A 17855-nucleotide genomic window follows, 5' to 3' on the forward strand; every position below is an offset into this window, starting at 1 on the left:
ACCTGCTGCCACATTTCTTTATTTTTCCTTTCATTTTTTTCTAAGACAAAAAAAAAAAAAAAAAAGATTAGAACAGGTGTTTTTGCAATAACAGGGTTTCCTTAACCTTTTGCTTGGATGGTGTGGGACGGCTAGGATGGGGAATAGAGCCAGGTGGGGGACACGAAGGGAACCGTAAGCACAGCGCCGCTGAAGGCCAGCGGGATGAGGTGGCCCAGGGCAGCCCGCATCTCCTCTGAGGAGCTGTGGGTACCGACGCAGTGTGACTGGGCAGGCCTCATTCATCCTACCACCCGGCACGTCGGATGACACAGGATGTCTGAGCGTACCGGTCAGGTGGTATGGAATACTTCTAGCTGGTGTTTCAGAGCTATAAGAAACTCCAGATCTCAGCTCTTCAGCTGTGAGGAGGTGGGAAAAAACGAGGGAAACAAAGTACAAAACCTGAAATAAAATCACAATCAATTATTTGACATGTTCCTTCATCTCCCCAAGTCTCTGTTTTCTGACTTTTAAAACGGGGAGAATAATTCCTGTCCTATCTATTCTCACAGGATTGTTGTGATGTTTGAATATCAGTAATAATTAAATGCAGTCATTCATATTTATTGAGCACTTACTTTGTTCTAACACATAGAGGATACAGTAGTGAACAAAGCAAAGACCTTTGCCCTGGCGGAGCTAACATCCTGGCACTTAGACAGTAGTGTAAAAATACTCTGTAAAGTCTCTAGTGATCAGTTGTTATGATTGAATTATTGAATATTATAATAGAAACTCCTGTGTCAGCTCTAGTTAGATAATGCTGTGGTGTCACGGAAAATGGGCTCTAGGCCCTGGCTGGGTAGCTTGGTTGGTTAGAGCATCGTCCGGATACGCCAAGGTTGCAGGTTCAATCCTTGGGCAGTGCATATACAAGAATCAACCAATGAATGTATAAATAACAAATCAATGTTTCTCTCTTTCTTTCTCTCTCTCTCCCTTCCCTGTCCCCTCTCTCACCCAAGTTAATCAATCAATTAATTAATTTTGTGAAAAGTGCTCTAATTGCCATTGGCCAGGCAGTCTGAGTACTTCTGAGGAGAGTTAGCAGGGAAGGAGGTAAGGGGAGTTTGGCCTGTGTGTCTGCTTAGATAGTACCTGCTCCTGGGTTGTATGTAATTCCTGTGCCAGATTCACCCATAGAGGTAAACAGTGAGCCGAGAGGGCAGTGCCAGCCTCTGTTTTATTTTGGTTGTGTTTTTTTAAAAAAATAATGTAGACTGTATCCTTATTATTTCACCTTTTCTTAGCTCAGTCAGTATAACCTCTCCCCAAAGTATACAGTCACTCCACCTCCAGTTCTCTCTTCCTCCAGCCTGGCCCCACCTTCAGTCAATTTTCCGTTCAATGTGCAAGTGATCTTTCAGTAATCCAAATCTGGTCAGTTTTTCCCTGCTTAAAAACCTCTTATAAGTTTTTTTCTTTCCAGCTATTTAAAACTGTGAGCTATAATGCACACTCAGAAAATTGCATAAAATGTGTGTAAGTGTAATTATAAAGCAGCCACCACCCTGGTCAAGGACTAGAACACTGTCAGACCTCAGAAGACTTCTATCTATCCCTTCCCCGCCTGGACCCCGTGGACCCCCACTCCACCCCCACTGTGCCCTGCTTTGCCCTAGGAATAATCACTATTCTGACTTATATATTAATCACTTCCTTGCTCTTCTAGCTCCTGGTCTAAGGGCCTTGTTTTTTTGGTGATTAAGTGGAACCTCACTGTTCACTGACTCATGTCCTCCGGTGGAAAAACAAAGTCTTGCTCTCAGCCCCACCTAAGGGCTCAGCTGAGATACCAGAGGGACTGGCTCTGGGGGAGTGCGGGGTGGTGAATGAGGCCAGATGGCTTGCTTGGACAAGGTGACTGCTGCCGTGACATTGGGGTAGGGGGATTCCGCCTGGTTATGTCCTATCTCCCACCTTAACTCCTCAACGTATTCACGTTTCGGAGGAACGTGGATTTGATGTTTCGGAGATTTGAGGATGGATTCTGTGATACAAGGCCACTGTGAGCCCCACTGGGTCCGTGGCTTAGACTCTGGTCCCCACGTGCCTCTCATCCGGCTGTCTTTGTGCAGAGCGATGGCCCCGCCATGACCGAGAAAGCCAGTACTATGCTGTGTAGGTCTGGGCCAAGACTGAATTCAGTAACCTTTCTGCACTCGAAACTGCCACTGACCGCTCCTGTAAGGTTTTCATGCATTCACCCAAATATTTATGGACTGTTTGCTCTGTGCAAAGCATTGTGCTAGAGGCTGGCATTGCAATGCCATGCTCCGTGCTTTGGTGGAATCTGTCGCCCAAGACATCAGACGATGTCTTAGAGAGGCAGATATTGAGCAACTAATTAGTCTGTTAAATATTTAATTATAATTGTGGTAGTCTTGATGGGGTGTCAAGGAAGCATCAAACTCGGAGAGAGAGAGAGAAAGAGACAGACAGGAACACAGATCTGTTCCTGTATGTGCCCTGACCAGGGATTGAACCCATACCCTTTGAGTATCAAAGCAATGCTTTAACCAGCTGAGCTATCCAGTCAGGACTACATATACTGTATCTATTTTAAAAAACACTATGAGGTAGTTATAATCTCTGATTTACAGACAAGGAACTGAGGCTCAGAGAGGTTATGTAGCTGGCCTAAGCTCCCTCAGCCGCTCAGCCACAGACATGATATTTAATGTGGATCTGTTGTCGCAGAGCCTGTGAAATTCGTGTCTTGGCTACAGCTAATTACACCGTGTCCCTCACAGGGCCTCTCCTGAGGGTAAGTCCTTAGTTAGTATAGGTTTTATATAGCAGAAACTTCAGTGTGCAATCACACTATTGAAAACTTCTTTTTTTAAAAAGCTCTATTGTTGCTATTCTTATAAAAATAGTATTATGGTAAGTTAAAAGACAATAAATTCAACCTAGGACCAACCTCCCGACAAATACAGTGTGGTTTTTTTTTGCTTTTTGGTATAGAAATTCTAGTTCTTGTCCATTTATGTAATGCCTTTTATATAATTGTAATTATAAATATAGATACAATTTTTTATTCTTATTTTCACTTAACATTATACCAAAATTATCACATCAATTAAAATCTATATTAATGACTTCTGGTGCAGTGTGATATAATGGGAAAATAATAATTGTAATAATAGCCAATGCTCCTATACCTGTTATAGAAACTATTCTAAATACTGACATAGCAACTCACTTAATCCACTGATGAAGGCACTGTTATTCTTTCTACTTTATAGATGAAGTGGGTGAAATGACTTGCTCAGGGTCATACAGCCAGCACGTGGTGGAACTGAGTTTTAAGTTCGGGTTGCCTTGCTTTCTACCATCTGTACTGGTAACAATTTTGGACTCATGTAAATCTGAGTTTGATTTAGGTTCTGTCTATTCTCAGCTGTGTGACTCTGAACAGAGTAATAAAAAGTGGAATCAATAATAGAAGAAATATACAGAATGCCTGACATGTGGCAGGCACCCAACTTATCAAATTATTTCTCTATTGTGAGACAATTGGGTTATTTCTAATTTTTCATGATTATTGCTAACGCTGCAATAAATGTTTGTCCATGTGGTTTTCCCCTTCTTTTGGATTTATATCCTGCGGTGAGAGCCCCAGAGGTGTTATTACCGGGCCAAAGAATATTAGCATCTAATTGGAGAAGTATTGCCAGATGTATTTCCAAAACACTTTTTTAAAAATTTGCAGTATCTGAATTTATCATCTTCTCTACCACCTTGCTAGTCTAAATTTAATAACTGTAAAAGATACTATACATTATATTATATGCAATATAAAAGATAAAATAACATTTTATTTTTATTTTTTGTATTTTTCCAAAGTTAGAAACGGGGAGGCAGTCAGACAGACTCCCACATGCGCCTGACAGGAATCCACCTGGCATGCCCACCAGGGGCGATGCTCTGCCCATCTGGGCTGTTGCTCTGCTGCAATCCAAGCCATTCTAGCGCCTGAGGTGGACGCCATGGAGCCATCCTCAGCGCCAGGGCCAGTTTTGTTCCAGTGGAGCCTTGGCTGCAGAGGGGAAGAGAGAGATACAGAGGAAGGAGAGGGGGAAGGGTGGAAAAGCAGATGAGTGCTTCTCTTGTGTGCCCTGGCCGAGAGTGGAACCCCAAACATCACCATGCCGGGCAGATACTCTACCGCTGAGCCAACCAGCCAGGTCTAAAATAACATTTTTTGACTGCTTAACATATACAAGGCAATCTAAGTGGTTTGCCATATATAATCTTAATCACTGCAACTCCAAGAAGAAGGTGCTATCTTCATTTTACCCATAAAACAGCAAAGCCAGGGTTTAAACTGTGCTCTGAAACTATAGCCTGTGCTCTTAGTTCTCTGCCCTCCTTCACGCTCTGTTCCTTCTGGTTTCTCTATTGGTCTTAACTATTAAAACTTAAAAAGAAAAAAAACACAAAATCTAACATATACACAGAAATGTGCTTCAAACACACATATATCATACAATTTAACAATGAGCAATAAAGCGGGGACTCATGTAAGCACCACTCAGATCAAGAAATAGCACATTGCCCATACCCCAGAAATCCCTTGGGTGTCTTTTCAGATCATAACTACCCCAGTTCCCAGCAGACGAGAGCTAAACACTATCCTGAGATTGTTTTTGTTCTTTGTTGTTGCATGGCTTCAAGACCTATATATATCACTAAACAATAGACATTAATCCTACCGGGTTTTGAATTTTATGTAAATGAAATCAGGTTTTTTTTTTCTTACCGATTTTTGAACTTTATGTAAATGAATCACATTAGTATTTTTATGTCTTGCTTCTTTCACTCTACATTATATTTATAAAATTCATCCTTGCATAGAGCTGGGTCACTCAGCCAGTTCAAGCTTGCCCTCTTTCCTACCAGCAGTGCTCTTGTGGCCTGAACTTACCGACCCAAGCTCCTGATTCCATCCGTTAGCATTCTCGCTTTCTCTTTCTTGTTGGAGTCTTGAAGGAGATAATACTGACCCGCAGTTGGAAGGCATTGAGTGCCCTACCTTGAGAAGCTCTGGAGACAGCCCAACATTGATTCCACTCTCCCAGCGAGCACAGGAGGACCAAGTTTCGTTTTTTCCCATTCCAAAGTCTAACTTATGCTTTGTCTTCTAATCCAGTGATTTTCAACCTTTTTTTTCATGGCACAAACACACACTAATTACTAAGGTCAGTGCCCCTGACTAAATACAACCATTTTCATCTCATGGCACAAATAAATTAGTTACTAAGGAAGAAGAGGTCAGGGCCCCTTTTTCTTTAGTAATTAGTTTATGAGTGCGTGAGAAACAAAGGTTGAATCTATACAATAACGCAGCCTTCCGAGGCAAAGATATTATAGGCTTGCACTTTCTTTCTTCTTCCTTGTTCTCTTCTGGGAGTGACCTTAATCCATTTATCAGTAAGTAATTTACTGGTCAATGAGAAGAACACCCAAAGGACAGCCCTGGCTGGGGAGTACAGTTGGTTAGAGCATCATCCCACATGCCAAGGTTGTGGGTTGAATCCCCAGGCAGGGCACATACAAGATTCAACCAATGAATGCATGAATAAGTGGAATAACAATTCCACATCTATCTCTCTCTTTGTTCCCTTCTCCCTCTCTCTAAAATCAATTTTTAAAAATTCAAAAAAAAAAACACACAAAAAACACAACCCAACAAAACATTCAAAGTCCTCAGTCCTGATTTCTAGAATTTTATCGCAGGACCTCAGTTCTATTTTCCCGTCTCGAAAGGAAAGGGGTACTACAGTCCACCAACCCAATGAGCTTACTCTTAGCTTATCAGACACACGTGGAATCTGGTTTCTCATCAGGCCCAGGAGGGATGCTGGCCTCTTTTCTTGATTTTTTTTTTTCAATTTTTATTTATTTATTTTTTTCAATGACAGTAGACATTCAGTATGATGCTAGTTTCAGGTGTAGAGCAAAGTGGTTAAGACATTTATATAACTTATGAAGTGGTCACTCCAGTAAGTCTATCCCCACCCGGCACTGTAATAGTTATTACAATATTATTGACCATGTACCCATTGCTGTACCGGCCTCTTCATTCTCTCAGCAGCTTCTCCCTGGTGTCTCTCGTTGGCGCCACCTCTGGGGAACTTGCATCCCCTACGCTGTGATTTGCAGAGAAATACCTTCCCCCTTTGACCTATCTTTTCTCCCCGAGCCCAACCCACCTCCTTGGCCTGGCTTTCTCTTGTATACCCTTATGCTTCCTGCTCTGAGTGTCTCCTTTTCCGGTGAGGTTTGTCAGTTCTTCTGTCCTAATTCTGCTCAGTTTTGTTCTCCGTTGAGGTTGGGAGCCTGGGGGTCTGGTGGGGAGAAAAAGGGAGTAAAAATAGAGATCTTTATAGTGGTCGGACCTCAAGGGAAGATATCTGGGGAAAGAGATCCTTCCCACTTTCCACGTTAACAATTCTGTAGGAATTTCCTATATGATGTTTTCTGTGAGTGTCTCACTTTGTCATCCAGCCAGGTGACTCCAGGAGGATGAATAGAGTGCAAGCGTTTTACAGGTGCGCGCGCGCGCACACACACACACACCCTTCACCTATAACATTTTACCAAATTGACTGAGGCATATCTTCTAAAAAGGCCTTTGCTTATAGCATTCTCCCTGAAAAACACTCCACAAACAAGCACAGAAAAACCAACAGATAAAAACAGTGTCACAAGGAGTATGCATCGGGCTCAGTGCTGCAGATTTCTACAAGGAACTGTTCTGAGACTTGACATCTTTTCAGCAGCACTGGAATCAGTGGCCACCTGAAAACGATCATTCTGAAGGTGCACATGAGCAAAGAGAGCTGAAAAATTAGTATAACTCGAGTGGAAATATTTTAGAGTCACTCGTGTGTCTATGTTATGTCCTTAAATTCCCAAACTAGCCCACTTACATGCTTCTTGTTGTAAAAATATGTAGTGTAGTTATTAGTTCAGCATCCTTCCTCATCCAATTCTGACAATTCACAAGCATTCTGTGGGGGCAAAAGAAACATTAATACTTTTCCTCCTACCTTCCAGATTCTTCCTGATCTAACTACCACATCAACCAAGAAAAATTAACAAGAGAAAATATAAGTTGAATACACGTTCACGGGGAATTCATATAGGCATGGCAATTCCATGAAAATGCCAAAGACAGTGAGGCAACGTTGGGTATATAAGACATTTTTGGACAAAGGAGAAAAGGGGGGAGAGAACAGGGTTATTGGATTTCAGAAGTGAGACCGGGCGGTTGTGAGTGGTTGAGGAAGGACACACAGCGCAGGAAAATCCTTGCTGGGTGACTCAGAGACCATGGGACACAGGGGGATCCAGCTCACGGTCCCTGTCTGATTCAAATTAAGATAATGGACACTTCCTGAGATCTCTTTCCTGAAGCAGGTTTCTCTGTCTGAATCTCTTGGGCAGGAAAGGGAGGAGGGGCAAAGGTTCTTTCTGAGTATTTTCTTAAGAAACAGCTTATAGTCAATATCCCAAAAAGACAGCGTCGGGGTGGCAAAACTTTGGTTCCCTTCAGGGTCCGGGTCCAGGTGGGGGAATCTGAAGTACCAGCTGAGGAGTGCAGACATTCTCCTCGGAGCAGGAGGGTCAGTGCAGGGCTTCTGGGCATAAGAGAGAAAAAGAAAGCAATATTTTAGTAAGTTTATTTTGGCATGATTATGCCTAATGGATTGCAATGAAAACCCTGAGGTTGCTGGCTTTAGTGCGGGCTCATCCGGCTCGAGCACAGGCTCACCAGCTTGAGCGTGGGATTGTAGACATGACCCCATGGTCGCTGGCTTGAAGCCCAAGGTTACTGGCTTGAGCCCAAGGTCGCTGGCTTGAGCCCAGGGTTGCTGACTTAAGCTAGGGGTCACTTGCTCTGCTGTAGCCCCCCCCCCCCCCCATCAAGGCCCAAATGAGAAAGCAATCAATGAATAACTAAGGAGCTGCAACAAAGAATTGATGCTTCTCATCTCTCTCCCTTCCTGTCTGTCTGTCCCTATCTGTCCCTCTCTCTGACTCTCTGTCTCTGTCAAAAAAAAAAAAAAAAAAAAAAAGGAAAAAGAAACAGCTGTTAATTCAAAAACAAACAAATAAACAGTCCAACATCCTTGAAGAGAAAAGGCCTGAATTAAGGTATGTGCAGGGCATAGGAAGGAAGGCTGATGCAAGGTATTGCACAGACTTGAAACCATGTCAACATAATAAATTAAAAATAAAAATTTAAAAAAGAAAATAATACAATAATAAATAATACGAGGTTGAAAGAAAGGTATTTCATGGAAAGAAGCAGATGAACTTGCTGACTGAATTAGAGGTGGGAATTGTGAAAAGAGGGAATTAAAGTAGCTCTCCATTTTTAGAGTGTGGCTACCTGGAATCAAGACAGTGCCACTGGCGTTAACAGTTGAAACAATAATAATAAAATACCCAAGTGAAAATGTCTAGGATATGGGTGGGTATTCAGAACTAAAATTTAGCAATCTAATCTCAATAGAGAAATTTGAGACATCCACTCTGGGGTGGCAGTGTGATTCAATTTCAATCAGTTAAGTAAAAACTTTAAAAACATTGGTATGCCCTCTCTAAGAGAAGATGGTATTTCTGAGCAAATGTGTACACTCAGAGAAGAGCAGAAAGCTGAAGACTTAGCTTGGCAACTTCGGGTAATTCACAATGAGAAGACAGAAACAGAGGACCTGTAAGAGTGAGAAGTGGAAAAGGGAAGTCAAGGAAGAAAGAGGAAAACCAAGATAATGTAGACTAATAAGGGCCACAGGAGGAGGAAATTTCAAAAGGAAGTTAGGAGAATGAAAATGGAGTAAACGCTGGGGAATCTGACCCACAGGAAGTAATTCATGATCTTCATGTGACCAACTCACTATTAAATAACGGGCAAATAATAACAATTATCTTCTGTAGTTAAATTCAACAAACGCTTATTGGCTATCACAGATGTTTTTCCTTTATCTTTCTCAAGTTGAGTAAGAATTCCCAAAGGTCAAATCTAGTAAATGTGGTTTTGTCACTGGACTGGGTCCGGGACAGGAGCTGGCCCTGTTCCAGCATAGTCCAGGACCTCCAGGCTCCTGACTTGCACAGGAAAGAATTCAAGAGCGAGCCTGAATGAGAGCAAACACAAGTTTCCAGGTGGAGAAAGAGAGGCTAGAACACCAGTTCCCAGAGACAGGATCAGGGGTTGAGCTGTCCGCTGCCTCCTCTGGTTGCAAGTGTCCCAGGGCACGCTGCGAAAGAGTCAAAGTACACTTCTAAGTGGACGCCAGTGAACTTGGGAGTCAGTTGTGCAGCGGGCCAGTCAGTTCTTGGGATTTTATGTGTTTCCATGGGTGAATTGTTTCTGAACTTTGTGATGCCAAATTCTGACTCTGCCTTTTGGTTGAGGTGGAGATCTTGTTCTTAATACGGTCCTTTCCAAAGTGTCATAGTGTTCTTCTCCATGGCCCCCATTCTACTTGTGGTGTCAGTTTTCACTATACTGATGGTATAATGAGCTTTGGGGTTGTATTCTGGTCAGTTTTTCTTCCATCTTGGATTGGTCTACTTTTTGCCAGTCTTTGTTGTTGTTGACTTCTGAGGCCACTACAAGAGTTTCCCGCCATAAACTATTTCCCTTTGATTGTGTGCGGAGGTGGGGGCTCTGGTGAGAGGACCTAGCTGCTTATTAGCTTGTGATGTCCCCTCCTACCTCCTCATTCTACTTGTCAGGAGCTTTCCCTAAGTTCTTTCTATTCGGCCTGTTTCTTTGAATGATAAGGGCATTAAACAAAATTTGGTACAAGGTTAATTTTATAAAGAGCTAAAGAACTATTGTTTCCTCTGACCTAAAATTTTGGTCTATGCATAGCATATTATTGGCAAATAGGAATAATTTTCGGGAGTTACTTCACTATATTAAGGAATTTTGTTCAACCATATTATGCTAACCCCTGACTGGCCCAGATCATATTTTATCCATAGAATGTGATACTATTTAAAGATCATTGTTTGGTAGGGGGAGGGGCTTGAAGTTTGGGTTATATAAAAAAATGACTGCTTTTGAGACTGAACATTTGAAATTTTGTAGATCTAGAGAGATTTTATTTTGCTTACGTTCCATTTCTACTTAAAATAGCTTTGTAGTAGCTATAAAGATAATAAATTAAACTTTTAATATCTGACCCTTTGGGTGGTTCCTATAGTTTTTCAGAACATGATGGTTTTTTTTAAATATTCACCAGTTTCACCTCTAAGTTTCAGCTATTTGTGGCTCAGCTGCAGTAAGTGTGATCATTTCACTTCTTCACATGTCACTGACCTCTCCATCCTTACACTCCGGGGTTCTGTCACGAATGGACTTGGGCCTTGAGGATGCTATACGGGCTGAAACACAATGTTTGGGTGGTGGAGAATGAAAGTGTGGGGGCTAAAAATATATTAATACTTTTCCTCCCACCTTCTAAGTTTTTCTGGCTGGGCTAATAACCAAATTAACAGAGACAGACGCATAGGAGAAGATCAAAGTTGAATACGTGCGCACGGGGAATTCACGTAAGAATGAAAATTCCAAAAGCAGCGAGGCAGCATCGGGTATATAAAACATTTTTTTGACAGAGGAGAAAGGGGAAGAACTGGGTATTAGATTTCAGAAGTGAGATTGGGCAATTTATAGGTATTTGAAGAAGAGCAGAACACATGTGGCAGGAAAATCTTTGCTAGGCAACTCGGAAACAGTAGGACCCACGGACCTGCTTGAAGCCCTCTTATTTACCATATTTAATTCAAATTAGGCTAAGGGGAACATAGTAAGATCTCCTTCCTGAAGTAGGTTTCTCTGTCTGAATCTCTTGGGCAGAAAAGGGGTGGGAAGGTCAAAGTTTCTTTCTGACTCCCATTTCTTAATAAACAGCTTAAAATTCATGTCCCGAAAAAGGAGCTTTGGGGTGGCAAAACTTGGGTCCCTTCAAAAGCTCTCTAGCAATAGCTTCTTACCTCTTTTCTCTAGGAAGATTTAATTATTGGAATTTTATTACAGAAGCTGAAAAAACTATCTACCAAGTACAAGGTAGACAAAACATATCCTACAACTGTGGCTGAGAGGCCCAAGAATATCAAGAAAAACAGATATAAAGATATCTTACCCTGTAAGTTTCATTTCTCTGTATAAACTTGTACCTTCTCCCCAATTCAATCATTCCTATCTCTTTCTAGCCATCGCTTGCTGTTCTTCCTCCTGGAACATGGCTTTGGCAAGTTAGTTTGTACTGTTTACGACTACAAAAGAACATTTATTCATTCACTTACTCTTCAAACCACTATTCACAGTGTTGGTCCATGACTTACAGTAAACCCTCTGACTAAGCCCCCTGAATTATGCTTTCTTTTTCTTTTTTCTTTTTCTTTTTCTTTTTTTTTTTTTTTTTTTTGTATTTTTCTGAAGCTAGAAACGGGGAGAGACAGTCAGACAGACTCCCACATGCGCCCTCCAGGATCCATCCGGCACGCCCACCAGGGGGCGATGCTCTGCCCCTCCGGGGCATCACTCTGCCCCGACCAGAGCCATTCCAGCGCCTGGGGCAGAGGCCAAGGAGCCATCCCCAGCGCCCAGGCCATCTTTGCTCCAATGGAGCTTCGGCTGCGGGAGGGGAAGAGAGAGACAGAGAGGAAGGAGAGGGGGAGGGGTGGAGAAGCAGATGGGCGCTTCTCCTGTGTGCCCTGGCCGGGAATCGAATTATGCTTTCTTTTGTCCGATAGATGATCATAGCCGAGTAGAACTGTCCTTGATAACCTCTGATGAAGACTCCAGTTACATCAATGCCAATTTCATTAAGGTACATTCCATATTCCGTGTTCTCTAGGTACCTAAAAAAATGGGGGAGCACACTAGACTATATTTCTCTAGGGATCCAAGGAAAAGGGAGGGAAGTATACTAGATGAGAACAGAAGGGGATGATTTGTAGTTACCCCATGTCATTTCTGTTCCCCTTTAGGGAGTTTATGGACCCCGGGCTTATATTGCCACCCAAGGACCTTTGTCTACAACTCTCCTGGACTTCTGGAGGATGATTTGGGAATACAGTGTGCTGGTAAGAGCAATTACTTTTGTTACTATGTCCTCTCATGTTTAGGGACAGAGGAGGCAAGGGCATCAGAATATGTGACCGAAGTTACTTATGTACAGGGTGGGGCACAAGTAGGTATACAGTTTTACGTATGGAAAATAATAGAATAATTAATAAGTAATAATACAAGAATAAACTCTTTATGTTTCACGCACTCACTACTGTAAACCTGCTTGTGCCCCACCGTGTATTAAATGAGTGCTTATTTTGGCCGGTCACTAGAATTTCAGGGTTCTGGTACCTCTTAGTCAAAATCACAATGTCACTCTTCAGGGAAATGAAAGTTCTCATCTTTACAGGCTCATCTGTTAATGAGAATTTACTGATTTGAATAGAGAAAAGAGAAGTGAGGACAGAAAGAAGGAAGGGTAGGAGCCACAGTTTATCATTTATCAAGATTTCTTCTTTGGTTAAAATGAACAAACCAGAAAAGCATCATTAACACTTTCTGACCCTGGGACCAGGGACGGAGTCACTGCTCTTTCTGACTATGTCAAGGTTAAGTTTCTCTCTCTTCTGTCCCCCAGATCATTGTTATGGCATGCATGGAGTTTGAAATGGGGAAGGTAAGCTCTTTCTAGTACCACCTACAGGCAAAGGAAAGAAGAAAAAGAAGGGGGGAAATTGGTGCAAACTTTTCTTAAATGTAACTAGGTGAAATTTGTGCTCGTCTGGCTGGTTTTCAGAGTCGGGAAGCCAAACAATGAAGCTTTTTTTTTTTTTTTACACGTAAGGACCTTTTTTTTTTTTGTCTATATTCCCACTAGACTCTGCTTTGAAAGAAAAATAAGGTATGCTTTTTAAAGTAACCATTTGCATCCTGTGTGATTAATCAGACATCTTTAACAGCCAGCCAGAGCCTTGAGCCTCTGCTGGTCCACTACCAGCCACACATTACTACTGAGCTCTTGAGAAATGGCTAGAGTGACCAAGGAACTCAATTATTTTATTTTAATGAATTGAACCTTAAAAGCTGACATTGAATTCAGTTATTGAAAAACTTTAAATATGTTTGGAACGACATAGGTATGTGGTTCTTTTTCAACTATAAATTTTATGAAATCCAAATGGAAATAAATTATTTCACATGAAAATTTAGCCTAATAATTGAAACATGCTATGAGTGTTAAAACACACTGGATTTTGAAGACAGTTTAAAATGTCAACTATATAATGCCTTATTTATATTGATCACATGGTGAAAAAATTTTAATATATTGTCTAAGTAAGATATATTATTAAAATTAATTTCACTTATTTTCATTTTTGAATGTGGCTATTAGAAAATTTAAGATTACACATATAGCTCACATTATATGTCTATGAATAGCATTCCGCTAACCTATCGTTGTCGCTCCGAGTTGATACAATGCTAGTTAAAACCAAGGGAACTTGGGCCTGACCTGTGGTGGTGCAGTGGATAAAGCGTCAACCTGGAACACTGAGGTTGCCGGTTCAAAACCCTGCACTTGTCTGGTCAAAGTACATATGGGAGTTGATGCTCCCTGCTCCTCCTCCCTTTCTCTCTGTCTCTCTGTCTCCTCTCTAAAACAAACAAACAAACAAACAAACAAACAAAAAACCCAAGGGAACTTGGTATTTCAGTTAGCCTGTACAGCTTTAATAGACATGACTTATGTTAATCTTTTTGAAATAATTTACATAGCCTTTAATGCTTGTTTTCCCATCCTCAGAGATTCTAGACCATGTAGTTGGGGTTGAAGGCCAAAGGGATTAGAAGTTCCTAACCTAAGCAGAAGGCCAGAGAGCTGACTTTGCTTCTGAATGCGGGAGTGGGCTTTGTTACTCAGAAGGGACTGGGATGCAGGCAGGGAAATCACTTTGTTCTGTTTTGCGCAACAGAAAAAGTGCGAGCGCTATTGGGCGGAGCCAGGAGAGCCGCCGCTGCAACTTGGCCCGTTCTCCATCTCCTGTGTGAGTATGATTGATGCCGGTTTCCACGCGGCTGAGCCGATGCTCCTGGAGCTACTTCACAGAGAGTTGTTGAATCTTAGTCTTTGAAATAACTAATATTTTAATGTACTTCTTAGGGAGCTGAAAATAGAAAATCGGACTACATAATCAGGACTCTGAAAGTCAAGTTCAACAGTGTAAGTATAGAATGGGACGGTAAATTAAAAAGCCTCCAGAGATCAGACAGATAAACATATATGTATTTGACTAGGTCTGGGCATAAGACAGTGGGGGTGGGTGGGCCATGGATGTTCTGGAAAATTCTTCATATTCAGAAAGACCTTTGGTATAATCTGGGCTCCCTAATCTATTCTCTATACGATGGCCCCATATAAAATATATTTTTTTAATTTTTATTGATTTATTTGGAAGAGAGAAAAAAAAGAAAGAGAGAGAGAAACATTGATTTGTTTATACATTTTTGCTTGATTATACATTTCGCTTATTTATACATTTTTGCTTGATTCTTGTATGTGCCCTGACCGGGGATCGAATGCATAACCTTGGTGTATCAGGACGACACTCTTAACCAACTGAGCTACCTGGCAAGGACCCTAAAATAATTTTTGTAGAGTGACTGGAAGCTGTATAGTGACTAGAGGCTGGAAATCAACTTGAGAACTCAGGCCGCCCAGTCTCTCTAAAACAAAGGGATTTAATATTCAATGACCCATTTGAAGTTTCCCAGTTGGGAAGCTCAGGTTTAGACTATCTATGTATCTACCTCTTCTTTTGATTGGTCGGATAAAAGCAGGCCAATAAATGAACAGAAATTACTTAATTGTTCTTCAAAGGCATATGGTCATTGGAGGTCTATAGGAAAGAAAGCAGAACCCTGGCTCGTTGGTACAGCAGTAGAGTGTTGGCCTAGCATATGAATGTCTTGGGTTCAATTCCCAGTCAAGGCACACAGGAGAAGTGACCATCTGCTTCTCCACCCCTCCCCCTTGCCCTTTGTTCTCTTCCCCTTCTGCAGTCATGGCTCAGTTGGAGCAAGTTGGCCCCAGGAGCTGAGGATGGTTTCATGGCTTCACTTCAGGCGCTAAAATAGTTCAGTTGCCAAGCAACAGAGCAACGGCCCCAGATGGGCAGAGCATCACCCCACAGGGGGCTTTCCAGATAGATCCTGGTCGGGGTGCATGAGGGAGTCTGTCTCTCTGCCTCCCTGCTTCTCACTTAAGAAAAAAAAAAGAAGCATAAATTTCAAAAAGAATATAGATGCTGCTTTGTAAGTTAGACTAATCATGTGGTAGAATGAGGTGGAGTCCTAACCTTGAACTCTCCTTTTATTCTGGCTTTTTTTTTTTATAGGAAACTCGAACTATCTACCAGTTCCATTATAAGAATTGGCCAGACCATGATGTGCCTTCATCTATAGACCCTATTCTTGAGCTCATCTGGGATGTGCGTTGTTACCAGGAAGATGACAGTGTCCCCATATGCATTCACTGCAGGTATGATGCTGTTGTATGAACCTTCTACCCACAACAACCCAAAAGTCATGATCTGGCCAGAACTCTCGCTTTAACTGAAGGGAGACTGACTTTGTTGGCAAGTAAGGTGAGATGAATACATAGAATGTAGGCTCCTGATCCTTGCCTCACTTTTTCCAGTTGATCAGAAAGGAATAAAGCTTAAAAATGTGAGTGATAGAAAGAGACAGGTCGTGGCAGAAACAAACTATAATAAATCCAACCTGAATATCAAATTAATATTTTTTCTGATAAATGGCTTGTGAACAGTACAGCTCTAAAGACTCCTGCTGTGAGCAGTTGCCCAGGACATGTCAGTGTGGCATGTGGCAATTTGCAAACATCATTGGGAAATAGCATTTAGAAAGTTGCATTGCTTCTAGGTTTCTTCTGCCTCAAATCTGCTGGTGAAATTTTCCAGCTACTGTCAGCAACCAAGAATGCTACTACTGTGATCTTTTATTTCAGTGCCGGCTGTGGAAGGACTGGTGTTATCTGCGCCATCGATTACACATGGATGCTGCTGAAAGACGGGGTGAGTCTCTCTGCAGGCACTTCCCATTTATCTACCCTGCTACTTTCGCACTTAGGACTTGTTTGGGTCTTCAAAGCACTTCCCTCCACAATTCATCTTTTCTAGAATATTGACTTGTAGACCTGCTCTGTCAGATTCTTCAATTAGTTCCTAAATCAGTGGTTCTCAAAGTGTGGTCCCCGGGTAAGCACCATAAGCATCAGCATCACCCGAGAGCTTGTTAGAAATGCAAAATCATAGGCCCCACCAGGGATGAACTGGAGCAGAAACTGGAGTTGGGGCCCAGCAAGCTCCCCACGTGCTTCTGCTGCGTGGTCTAGTTGGAGGACCACTGCCCTAAGTTACACATCACCTTTCCTTTATCCAGATTGCTGAGGTAGATGCACTTAATTTACCACAATCACGCTTTGTGTTCCAATCCATACCTCTTTTTTTTTTTTTTTTTTGTATTTTTGTATTTTTCTGAAGTTGGAAATGGAGAGGCAGTCAGACAGACTCCCGCATGCGCCTGACCGGGATCCACCCAGCACACCCACCAGGGGGCGATGCTCTGCCCATCTGGGGCGTTGCTCTGTTGCAACCAGAGCCATTCTAGTGCCTGAGGCAGAGGCCGCAGAGCCATCCTCAGCGCCCGGGACAACTTTTGCTCCAATGGAACCTTGGCTGCTGGAGGAGAAAAGAGAGACAGAGAGGAAGGAGAGGGGGAGGGGTGGAGAAGCAGATGGGCGCTTCTCCTGTGTACCCTGGGTGGGAATTGAACCCGGGACTCCTGCACGCCAGGCCAACGCTCTACCACTGAGCCAACCGGCCAGGGCCCATACCTCATTTTTAAAGGTCTGATAAGAAATAGGAAGTGGAAGATAAGGCGTAAGAACTATCTGCCAACTTCTTTTTTGTTTATTTTTTTGGGGTTTTTTGTTGTTGTTGTTTTACAGAGACACACAGAGAGAATCAGAGAGAGGGACAGATAGGGACAGACAGACAGGAAGGGTGAGAGATGAGAAACACAATTTTTTGTTGCGGCACCTTAGTTATTCATTGGTTGCTTTCTCATATGTGTCTTGACTGGGGGGGAGTTACAGCAGACCAAGTAACCTCTTGTTCAAGCCAGCAACCTTGGGCTCAAGCTGGTGAGCTTTGCTCAAACCAGATGAACCTGCGCTCAAGCTGGCGACCTTGAGGTCTCGAACCTGGGTCCTCCGCATCGCAGTCTGATGCTCTATCCACTGCACCACCGCCCAGTCAGGCTGTTTGGTTTTTTTCTGAAGTGAGAGAAGCAGGGAGGCAGAGATAGACTCCCGCATGCACCTCCCAGGATCCACCCAGCATGCTCACCAGGGGGTGATGCTCTGCTCATCTGAGGTGTTGCTCCATTGTAATCGGAGTCATTCTAGCACCTGAGGTGGAGGCCATGGAGCCGTCCTTAGCACCTGGGCCAACTTTGCTTTAATGGAGCCTTGGCTGCGGGAGGGAAAGAGAGAGATAGAGAGGAAGGAGAGGGGGAGGGGTGGAGAAGCAGATGGGCACTTCTCCTGTGTGCCAGGAATTGAACCTGGTACTTCCACATGCCGGGCCGATGCTCTACTACTGAGCCAACCAGCTAGGGCCTCTGCCAACTTCTTTTATTTCGTAAAACTCACACTTGCTCATGTACTGAGCCTTCTACCTCATTTTAGCTTTAA

General features: G+C 42.6%; 1 protein-coding gene across 6 annotated transcripts in view; it reads left to right on the plus strand.

Moving 5' to 3' along the window:
- Window positions 1–17855, plus strand: part of PTPN22 (protein tyrosine phosphatase non-receptor type 22) — a 55996-nt gene that overhangs the window by 646 nt on the left and 37495 nt on the right. For 4 of the 6 annotated variants that reach the window (XM_066352425.1, XM_066352424.1, XM_066352426.1 and 1 more), the window contains exons 2-9: window positions 11105–11213; window positions 11824–11900; window positions 12061–12156; window positions 12720–12758; window positions 14056–14127; window positions 14244–14303; window positions 15478–15620; window positions 16107–16173. In XM_066352425.1, coding sequence (XP_066208522.1) covers window positions 11105–11213; window positions 11824–11900; window positions 12061–12156; window positions 12720–12758; window positions 14056–14127; window positions 14244–14303; window positions 15478–15620; window positions 16107–16173 — 663 coding nt within the window. The remainder of the gene's footprint in view (window positions 1–11104; window positions 11214–11823; window positions 11901–12060; window positions 12157–12719; window positions 12759–14055; window positions 14128–14243; window positions 14304–15477; window positions 15621–16106; window positions 16174–17855) is intronic. The other 2 variants (XM_066352423.1, XM_066352427.1) reach the window with 2 other exon arrangements.

Source organism: Saccopteryx leptura, chromosome 11 (genome assembly GCF_036850995.1).
Source record: "Saccopteryx leptura isolate mSacLep1 chromosome 11, mSacLep1_pri_phased_curated, whole genome shotgun sequence".
In the NCBI taxonomy this organism is placed as follows: domain Eukaryota; kingdom Metazoa; phylum Chordata; class Mammalia; order Chiroptera; family Emballonuridae; genus Saccopteryx; species Saccopteryx leptura.